Raw genomic sequence first — 10,526 nt, 5'->3', positions numbered from 1 at the left:
GTATATATAGTCACTTAACAATTAAATACGCAATATTAACTTTAATTGCTACGCTTAGCATTTTAATCCCAAACTTTGGATTCTTAACCTACTCAATTTTACAAGAATTATCATATTTTTCTTATATTTTCCTGAGCACCTTTCCGGTACGCGCTTTTCATAGCCAATATCAGTTTCTGGCACCAGTTCTCATTATTTGGACTTGAAACTCGTTTTACAAGTCCTATATATTTTTCTAAAAATTATCTTGCACTTACATTAATTTTCCGGGATACTTTTTTGGTACGCATTTATACCGACTAGCAGAACCGGTATCTGCACTTTTCTTCCAAAAAATGACTATCAACATTCTAAATCACTTACTATAATTATTAGAGCCTCATAATAATTATTAGGGTCAATTATGGAATCATTTCCTAATTTTGCATAATTAATTAATTAAATACCTTATTTAACGGTGCGAGTTCTTACACCATTCACTTCTGCTTGTTCTGCAGATCCCTCATAATCACAATCTTCTGCAATATGGCCTTTTCCACAAATTGCACACGCAGAACTAGTGTCCACAGAAGCAACATTTTGAAAGGATAGCTGCTTAGTGGGAGCATCCAACTGTTGCTGTTTTTGCATTTGCATCATCTGATCATTCTTGGCTAACAAAGCATCATACCCATCAAGTTTTATAATTCCCGTTCTTCTGTCATTCACTGGAGCATTGTCAAATTCTTGAGATGCTAGAGATTCAAATATGTCAAGGGCTTCCTGAGGAGTCTTGGTTGTTAATGAACCACCAGTTGTGGCATTCACCAATGTTCTTGTGTTGGTTGTCAACCCTTGGAGAAATATTGCTGCCTGATTCCACACTTCGATTCCATGTTGTGGACATTTCCTTAAGAGTGTTTTTAATCTCTCCCAGGCTTCATAGATAGACTCTGATTCTTTTTGTTTGAACCTTGTGATCTCATGCTTCAATTTCGCCCTCTTTGATGCTGAAAAGAACCGAGCTAAAAACTTAGTCTGCAGATCATCCCAAGTTGTGATACTTCCTCGAGGTAATGATTGTAACCATCTTCTTGCATCATCCTTCAGTGAATGAGTGAACAATCTTAACAAGATAGCATCTCTAGTCACACCATTGATCTTCTCCGTATCGCTCAAAAGTAAGAAATTCTCAATGTGCAGATAAGGGTCTTCTGCACTTGTGCCAGCAAATTGTTCTTTCTGCACCAATTGTACTAATGCAGGTTTCAAATCAAAGTTGTTGGGTTCCACATTGGGTCGAACAACACTCCCAATCAGTGGAATGACAGTGGGAGTCATGTAATCTCCCAATGTCCTATGTGGTGGTGGCCTGTGATTTTCTGCCATGACCTCTTCCTGAATTGTCACACTGGATTCACCTTTTTCTTGTAGCTTCCTTTGTCTTGCTTTAAATGACCACCCTAATGTTTCTATTGCATGAAACCCTTGAGCTTAAGCCTGTTTGTCTATAACACCAAGAACCTACATTCATTCCAATCCTTCAGATTAAAAGTTCTGTTGGGACAAAAGTGTTTCCTGTAATAAATGAATGCACAAAGTGTTAGAAAGTGTTGGAGATATAGAAAAAAAGGAAGAAAAAGAAAGGGGATTTAAGACACAAAGTGTCTGAAAGAAAAAGAAGGAAGAAAAAGGAAAAAGGGGAATTAAAGACACAAAGTGTCTGGAAGAAAAGGAGGAAGAAAGGTTCAAAGAAGGTACAAGGAATGAAAAGGAAGAAAGTTGGGGGAATTAAGAAGAATATGGATAAATACAATTGTGATATTTCTCTTATATGAATCTGATTCATTTAATCTGAACTCTTCCTTTAACATAGACTTCTACCTCTAGTCAAGCAACATACCAAGCCATATTGCCAACTATGCAAAGACCAAAATTGATCTGCTCTATGGATCATTGTTACTGTGGAAAGTGAGAAGATGGGAAAGCCTATGGCAGTTTGAGTACAATAAAGATTGAGTGATAAGTGCACCCTTAAACACTAGAGTGAAAGAGAGTTAAATTCTCACAATTTTTGAGAATTTCCTTGTGAGGGGGGTGTTTTGTTTGGAAGTCTCTGTATGTCATCTCTACTGATCTGTTGAAAAGTCACAAATGATGTTGGGCAAATAATAGGAAATAAGAGATTGCATGGTTATAAGCTTGTATCTTGAAATGTTGATATTCTGTAAATTGAAAGTCATCCTCATGAATTTCATCTGTAAAGAATCTCAATTCCTTCTCTATTTTTAATTCATACTGAGGACATCAATGTTCAAATCTAGGAATTGTGATAAACCCTTGGTTTATAAGTTTTTTAAGCATGAATTAGCCTAATTTATGTGATTAAATGGATGAAAAATAGGGTTAAATTCCTGGAAAGTCCTAAATGCAAGTTCTGAAATTTATATTGAAAATTTACATTGTTCTTGTAGGAAAATGAATCTCAAGAAGCAAAAGAGAGAAGGAAAAGATTCTAAAGAATTTGGAGAATTCAAGTGTTGGGCGCTAAAACGGTCAAAGCAAACGTTTTAGCGCGCTGCTGCAAAATGAAGCCAAAAAGTGTTGGTGTTGAGCGCTAAAACGGCCAAAGAAAACGTTTTAGCGTTCTGCTGTTCAATAAAATGCAAAAATTCCCTGGAATTGTGCGTTTTAGCGGTCAGGATGAATGTTTTAGCGCTAAGGACAGTTAAAAGCAGTTGGACATCCGTCAAAGTTGAACGCTAAAACGTCCAACAAGGAACGTTTTAGCGCCCATGTCATTTTTTGGATGTTATTCAGTTGGAATTTGTAAACTATAAAAGGGCAAAGGGCCTTCACACTTGAGATATATCTATGCTGATCTTATTTTTCATTCTCTCAACTTTCCAAGTTCAGAGAAAGTTCTGAAATTTCCAAATTCCTTAGTTCTTAGTCTTGTATTAGTTTAGTGTACTGTATGTAATTGTGATTGAAGATTGAAGATTCAACAACATGACAATGGAGTTTGATCTTTCTTCTTCTCTTGTTATTTCTGTTTCTATGTCTGAGTAGAGTCCTTTGTAGTTGGATTTCAATGGAACTTAAAGATGAATTTATGTATGATTGATTTAATATTATGATTATCTTTTATGTGATGATATAAAATTGTCTTTGTCAATTCTTTCCATTAAGGGAGTAGTGTAGAACAGGAATATTTACATTATTTCTGTAACTAGCAATTTCATCATCAGTGTTCTATTATTCAAGGGATTGGAACTAAGACTCTGATGTAATCTTTAAAATCTTAGTGCTTAATGTATGTATTAAGAAGGAAATCACCAAGGGATTGGGGTTCTTGATTCATGTATCAACCAAGATAATAAGGAATTACATCTTGGTTATCATAAAAAGGTTGATTGACATCACATGGGAGATAATTCATAGTTGGATCGATCCTTACATAAGTTTATGGTTGAGGGACATTGATTTCTTACTACTTGTTGTAAAATTATAATTCCTATTTTAATTATTTTACCAAATCTAGATATAATTCAAATTCTGGTGACAATTATCAAGGCATTCAATGAATTCTTGTTTGATTCAACTTAATTATGAATGGTTAGTTAGTGTTTGAATACAAATCCTCGTGGGAACGATCTTTACTTATCATTTTATTACTTGTACGACTAGTACACTTGCTAAATTTGCAATAAGTTTTTTTTTATAATATTATTAATATTAATTATATATTATATACCTGATATTGTGGGTTGCTTCCCACTCAGCGCGTGTTTAACGTCACGAGCCTGACGTTTCTCACTTAACTTACCTCCATCAGGGCAACTGTAAGAAGTTGCCTGTCTACAACACTATCAATATATAACTTCAACCTCTGACCATTGACGGTAAAGCTTCGGTCAGAATCCAAGGGACTAATTTTCACCGCTCCATAAGACTTAATATCCTTCACCACAAATGGTCTAGACCATCTGGACTTTAACTTTCCTGAAAATAAATTCAACCTGGAATTGAACAGCAGAACTTGTTTTCCCACCTTGAAATCACTGGGCGTGATTTTCCTGTTGTAACACCCCGTGTATACTCGGAATATTAACATTACATCGTATTAAGCGGTGCTTAATTAAAAATGCGGAATATTCTTTTTCTTTTCAATTATGACGTCATTATCAATTACCAACTTGATTACTTAATCAATTTCATAAAATATCGACTGTATATAAATTGCAATAAGACATCTACTGAAATACCTCAATATATAAATAAAGTGTGTATCTAAATCACAGCATTACATCTCGTAATCCGGACAATATCCTGATACATTATTACAACTCCAAAAGACTCAAGACATAACAATACTATGTGTCATGGACAATCCCCATGCTCACCAAATAAACATAGTAAACAACCAGTCTCAACATAAAACTCCATAAACATAACCTGAAGCTATAAGCATATAAGCAGCATGCAAATCCAGCATCCAATCATGGCAGCATAATATAACAGCAATCTAACTCAGCTCCGGCCTCCTGCCGCCTGAGGTCTCAACATTACCTGACCCTGAAATAAGCATTCCCCAAACGTGGGGTGAGATCTCTAAACAAGAAATCTCAGTAAGACAAAGGGTCCTCAAGGATCTTCCACCCCAAGCTCACTTACATGTGCAATATAAGTTCTAAAAACATTTATCTCATTATCAGTTCCAAAACTATGTAGTGCAACAGATATCTATGGAATGTGTGTAATCACTATCTACTGGCCAGAGAAATGTAGGAATACGTTTATTCCCTACATGTAGTACAAGGAACACCGCTTGCACCTCACCCACAGCCTCACCCTCTTGTATGTTCTACATACTCAGGCTTACCGTATAGGTGGAACATCTCCATGCATATCAACAAGGCACTAACATACAATAGCTCAACAGCATTTCCAAAACATCAAAAGCATGTAAAACAGCATGCATATACCATATCCCCATGGGACATGGTGGAACCACAACATGGCTAAACCGAGGACACGAAAGCTTACCTCTAAGCTAGCTATCCAATGCCACAAGTTCAAAGTCCAATCATAGTAGATCACAATATGATATGGACCAAATATAAATCAATAAAAATGTACCACATGCATACAAATTAAAGACAACGCCTTTTCAATACGTTTTAATGTCTTAAAGCTTCTAACAAAGCCACAAGCCCTTAATCACATGAGTCTAGCTTAGTCCATTAAATACAGAAGTTCAACTTCATCAAACTAGGGTCCACAAACCCCCAATAGCCTACTGTACACACAACACAGCTACTGTTCTGCGAAATCCCAGAATATCCAGATATTCCTCGGGACCATATCCGCATATGCAATATCCGGATATCTCACTGTCCATATCCGGATATACAGATTCACATATCCAGATATCCAATATCCAGATATCCCAAAACCCCATATCCGGATATCCAATCGACAAATATCCGGATATTTCACGACAGAATGCAGTTTCTGCATTTTCGTGAAGATATCCCTAAAAGGTTCCCTTTTTACCGATTTTAAACACCTAATCATGCATTTCTAGGCGTGTTCAACATTACCCAACAACAAGTTATCATCTTTTAGTCATTAGATGCATCAAGGTACCATTTTTTAAGCATTTAAACTCAAGTTAAAGGTTGGTACACATACCCCAGCTCAAAACAGAAGAAATGGTTGCCCTTTGGAGCTCACAGTCAGTCTCAAGCTACTGTCACAAGAGGATGCACAAAAATGTACAAGAAGTAGGTCTTTCACTCAACAAGAAGGCACCTTTGAGCATCAAAATGCCAACAAAAGGTCACACCCCTCAAGAACAGAAAACACAGCTGTTCAAACTCCCTCGCACAGGTTCTCTAACTCAGAAACAGCACCACAATGCAGTCCCAAGGCCAACCCCCAACCTCACCAAGTGTTTAAATGGAAGAACAAACATCAAAGGTGAATGCTTGCTCAAGAAATGGCGATGGAAGCAAGAACACTATTTCTGGTCAGCCTCCAAGAAAAGCCACGCAGCAAAACAGTTTTCTAGGGCTTTGTGCCCTTACAAAGGGTATATATAGCCAAAACTCATTAAAACGCACATTATTAACTTTAATTGCTACGCTTAGCATTTTAATCCCAAACTTTAGATTCTTAAACTACACGTTTTTCCAAGAATTATCATATTTTTATTATATTTTTCTGAGCACATTTCCGGTACGCACTTTTCAAAGCCAGTACCGGTTTCTAGCACCAGTTCTCATTATTTGGACTTGAAACTCGTTTTACAAGTCCTATATATCATTCTAGTAATTATCATGCACTTACATTAATTTTCCGGGATACTTTTTCGGTACGCAATTATACCGACTAGCAGAACCGGTATCTGCACTTTTCTTCCCAAAAGCGACTTTCAGCATTCTTAATCACTTACCGTAATTATTAAGCCTCATAAATAATTATTAGGGTCAATTATGGAATCATTTCCTAATTTTGCATAATTAATTAATTAAATACCTTAATTAACGGTGCGGGTTTTTACACCTGTCGTGCCATAACTTGGTCTTTTCTTTGTATAAGCTTGCACTTTCATATGCAGGAAGACGGAATTCATCCAATTCATCTAATTGAAGTAACCTTTTCTCACCTGTTGCTTTTGAATTAAAGTTTAAAAACTTGACAGCCCACAATGCTCTGTGTTCCAATCCCACCAGCAAATGACATGTTTTTCCAAATAACAATTGAAATGGAGACATTCCAATAAGAGTCTTGAATGCTGTACGATAAGCCCATAAGGTGTCATCAAGTTTCTTGGACCATTGAGTCATAGCATTTCCAACAGTCTTTTCCAGTATACGCTTAAGTTCTCTGTTAGAAATCTCAACCTGACCACAAGTCTGTGGATAGTACGGGGTACATATCTTATGCCTGACTCCATATTTTGCAAGAGCAACTTCTACCAATCGGTTGTCAAAATGTGTTCTCCCATCACTGATTATGGCTCTCGAAACTCCAAATCGCACAAAGATATCCTTTTTCAGAAATGCGATCACAACCCGAGAATCATTAGTTTGTGTGGCTATGGCTTCAACCCATTTTGATACATAATCCACTGCCACGAGGATGTACTTATTGGAGTAGGAAGAGGGAAAGGTTCCCATGAAATCCATACCCCAAACATCAAAGATTTCCACCTCCAGTATATTGTTCAATGGCATTTCATGTCTCCTGGATATATTACCAGTTCTTTGGTAGTTATCACATGCTTCCATATACTTCCTTGAATCCTTGTACAAAGTTTGCCAATAGAAACCACTCATCAAGACTTTTGCCGATGTTCTCTCTCCTGCAAAGTGTCCACCATAGGCTGAACCATGACAGTGCCATAAGACATCTTGTTGTTCCTCCTCTGCAATACATCTTATGATTACCCCATCTGAACACCTGTAGAAAAGGTATGGTTCATCCCAAATATATCTCCTTACATCATGTAGAAATTTTGTCCTTTGTTGCCATGTGAAGTCTTTAGGCATTGCTCTAGCAGCTTTGTAATTTGCAAAATCTGCAAACCATGGTGGAGTATTAATGGTCAAGACTTGATCCTGCACCAACTTGGAAACAGTGTTGATGGCCAGTATGTGCTCATTAGGGAACTCTTCTTTAATCACTACTTCCGATCCTTCTTGTAGATTTTTCTCTGTGATCCTGGATAAGTGATCAGCCACCAAGTTTTCAACTCCCTTTTTATCTTTGATTTCCACTTCAAACTCTTGTAGAAGTAACATCCATCGAAGTAACCTAGGCTTAGCATCCTGCTTGGTTAACAAATACTTTAAAGCTGCATGGTCAGTGTAAACAATCACCTTTGATTCTAGCAGGTATGACCTAAATTTGTCGAATGCATATACAATAGCCAATAATTCCTTTTCTGTAGTAGCATAATTCTTCTGTGCATCATTAAGAATTTTACTGGCATAGTAAATGACATGCAACAATTTGTCTTTTCTTTGGCCTAGCACCACTCCCACAGCATAATCACTTGCTTCACACATCAACTCAAAAGGCAGTGAAAAATCAGGTGCCATTATTATGGGTGCAGTGATCAATTTTTCTTTCAGAATGTTAAATGCATGCAGGCATTCATCAGTAAACATAAACTCTTGTTCCTTCCCTAACAACTTGCATAAAGGTTTTGCAATCTTTGAAAAATATTTTATAAAGCGTCTATAAAAACCTGCGTGACCAAGAAAACTTCTCACACCTTTAACATTTATGGGAGGGGGAAGTTTCTCAATAACAGAGATTTTGGCTTTATCCACTTCAATTCCTCTTTTAGACACCTTGTGTCCTTAAACAATACCTTTTGTCACCATGAAGTGACACTTTTCCCAATTCAATACAAGATTACAATCTTGGCATCTTTTTAAAACACTATCCAAAACTTCTAGACAGGCATCAAAAGTAGGACCGAATACAGAAAAACCATCCATAAAAATTTCAATTCATTTTTCTACCATGTCAGAGAATATGGAAAGCATGCACCTTTGAAAAGTCGCTGGTGCATTGCATAAGCCAAAAGGCATCCTTTGGTATGCAAAGATTCCATAGGGGCAAGTGAATGCAGTTTTCTCCTGATCTTCTGGAGCCACAACTATCTGGTTGTAGCCTGAGTATCCATCTAAAAAGCAGTAGAAAGCATGTCCTGCCAATCTCTCTAGCATTTGATCTAGGAATGGAATAGGGAAATGGTCCTTCCGGGTTGCTAAGTTGAGTCTCCGGTAATCTATGCACATTCTCCAGCCAGTGACTGTTCTTGTGGGAATTAATTCATTATTCTTATTCCTCACAAGAGTCATTCCTCCTTTCTTGGGAACTGTCTGCACTGGACTCACCCAAGCACTGTCTGAAATATGTAGATCATTGCAGCATCAAGCAACTTCACCACTTCCTTCCTCACTACTTCCTTCATAGTAGGATTGAGTCTTCTCTGTGGTTGCCTCACTGGTTTAACCTCCTCTTCCATCAATATTTTATGAGTACAAAAAGAGGGGTTAATACCCTTGAGGTCTGAAAATGACCATCCCATGGCTGTCTTGTTCTTCTTAAGCACTTTGATCAACTTTACTTCCTCCCTTTCAGACAACAACGCACTAATGATGGCTGGGTATGTTTGATCATCTCCAAGAAACACATACTTGAGATTTGAAGGAAGTTCTTTAAGTTCCACCTTGGGTGCTCCCTTAGGAATATCATCTACTTTCTTTTCTAACTCTTCTAATTTCGGTTCCTCCTTATAGTATTCTACACTTGTTTCCTCCTTGAATTTGTCTTCCTCAAGTGAAGAGTTTTCTTCTTCTATCACTTCTTCCGCAGCCTCCTGTATGACATCTACTTTGAAACAATCCTCCACATCAACAGGATGTTTAATAGCTTCAAACACATCAATGGTGATTGTTTCTTCATTCACCCGTAACATCAACTTCCCTTGTTCAACGTCAATCAAAGATCTTGCAGTGGCTAAGAATGTTCTCCCTAGGAATAGAAGACTTTCAGTATCCTCCTCTTCCATATCTAGAATTACAAAATCTACAGGGAAAATGAATTTATCCACCTTGACCAGAACATCTTCTACCACCCCTTCTGGTCTCTTAATTGATCTATCTGCTAGATGTAGAATTACATTAGTGGTTTTCAACTTGTTAATCCCCAAAGCTCTACAGACAGATAATGGCATCAAATTTATACTGGCTCCCAAGTCACAAAGTGCTTTTCCTACTTCCACATCTCCAATGGCAATAGGAATGCTAAAACTACCTGGGTCTTTTAACTTAGGAGGAAGCTTCTTTTGAATCAGGGACTACATTCCTCTGTTAAAGCCACAGTCTCACCATCTTTCAACTTCCTCTTCTTAGACAAAAGATCCTTCATAAATTTTGCATAATGGGGCATGTTTTCCAAGGCTTCAGCAAATGGAATGTTAATCTGTAATTTCTTGAAAATATCCAGAAACCTCGCGTAATGATGTTTCTGAATTTCTTGCTTCAACCTCTGAGGATAAGGAACTTTGGCATATGGAGATAGATTAATTGGCTGGTCTTGCTTGTCAACCATTTTCTCCTTCTCCCACTTCATCAGCTTCTTGGGTGAAGAATTGTTTTCAACAACTTCTTCTTCTTCTTTCTTATCTTCCTTAACGTTTTTCTTTTTCTTCATTTTCAACTTCATCATCTTAAACAAAAACTTCTTCCTCCTCTTTCTTTTCTTCTAATTTCTTCTTAACCGGTTGAAGCACAAGCCCACTTCTTGTAGTAATGGATTTGCAATGCTCCTTTGGATTCACCAGTCTATCACCAGGGAACTTTCCTTGTGATCTCTCAGATATCTGTCTGGACAACTGACCAATTTGGGTCTCCAAATTTCGGATGGATGCTTCCTGGTTCCTGAATGATGTTGTTGTCTCTAGTTATTTTTTTTCCTTTGTCTTGATGCCTTTCTGTTCTTCCTAATTGTCTTTTCTAATT

General features: G+C 37.3%; 1 protein-coding gene and 1 non-coding gene across 2 annotated transcripts; one reads left to right on the top strand and one right to left on the bottom strand.

The window, feature by feature from the left end:
• Positions 1-868: 868 nt before the first annotated feature.
• Positions 869-975, top strand: LOC133316478 (small nucleolar RNA R71). The gene has a single exon (XR_009752212.1). It is a non-coding gene; the product is annotated as a small nucleolar RNA R71 (small nucleolar RNA).
• Positions 976-1,527: 552 nt separating this feature from the next.
• Positions 1,528-10,230, bottom strand: LOC133316477 (uncharacterized). The gene is made up of 7 exons (XM_061518232.1): positions 10,016-10,230; positions 9,064-9,719; positions 8,548-8,908; positions 7,891-8,334; positions 6,653-7,710; positions 3,809-3,984; positions 1,528-1,557 (listed from the first exon to the last, which is right to left on the bottom strand). The coding sequence occupies exons 1-7, from the start codon at positions 10,228-10,230 to the stop codon at positions 1,528-1,530; spliced, it is 2,940 nt and encodes a 979-aa protein (XP_061374216.1).
• Between the last annotated feature and the right edge of the window lie 296 nt (positions 10,231-10,526).

The sequence above is a fragment of the Gastrolobium bilobum genome, unplaced genomic scaffold (genome assembly GCF_033153095.1).
Source record: "Gastrolobium bilobum isolate Gb01-03AN ecotype WA unplaced genomic scaffold, APGP_CSIRO_Gbil_v1 utg132350, whole genome shotgun sequence".
Lineage (NCBI taxonomy): Eukaryota > Viridiplantae > Streptophyta > Magnoliopsida > Fabales > Fabaceae > Gastrolobium > Gastrolobium bilobum.
Note: the sequence above shows the minus strand (reverse complement) of the source record. Positions and strands in the feature narration are given on the sequence as shown.

What these genes read in the sequence shown, in the direction of transcription:
- LOC133316477 (XM_061518232.1), bottom strand. Translation starts at nt 10,230, where the DNA reads ATGAAGTTGAAAATGAAGAAAAAGAAAAACGTTAAGGAAGATAAGAAA. An exon ending in TATGCATTCGACAAATTTAG is followed by an intron (nt 7,711 to 7,890) that starts GTCATACCTGCT and finishes TCACTTATCCAG; the next exon opens with GATCACAGAGAAAAATCTAC. An exon ending in CTTTAATTCAAAAGCAACAG is followed by an intron (nt 3,985 to 6,652) that starts GTGAGAAAAGGT and finishes ATTTATTTTCAG; the next exon opens with GAAAGTTAAAGTCCAGATGG.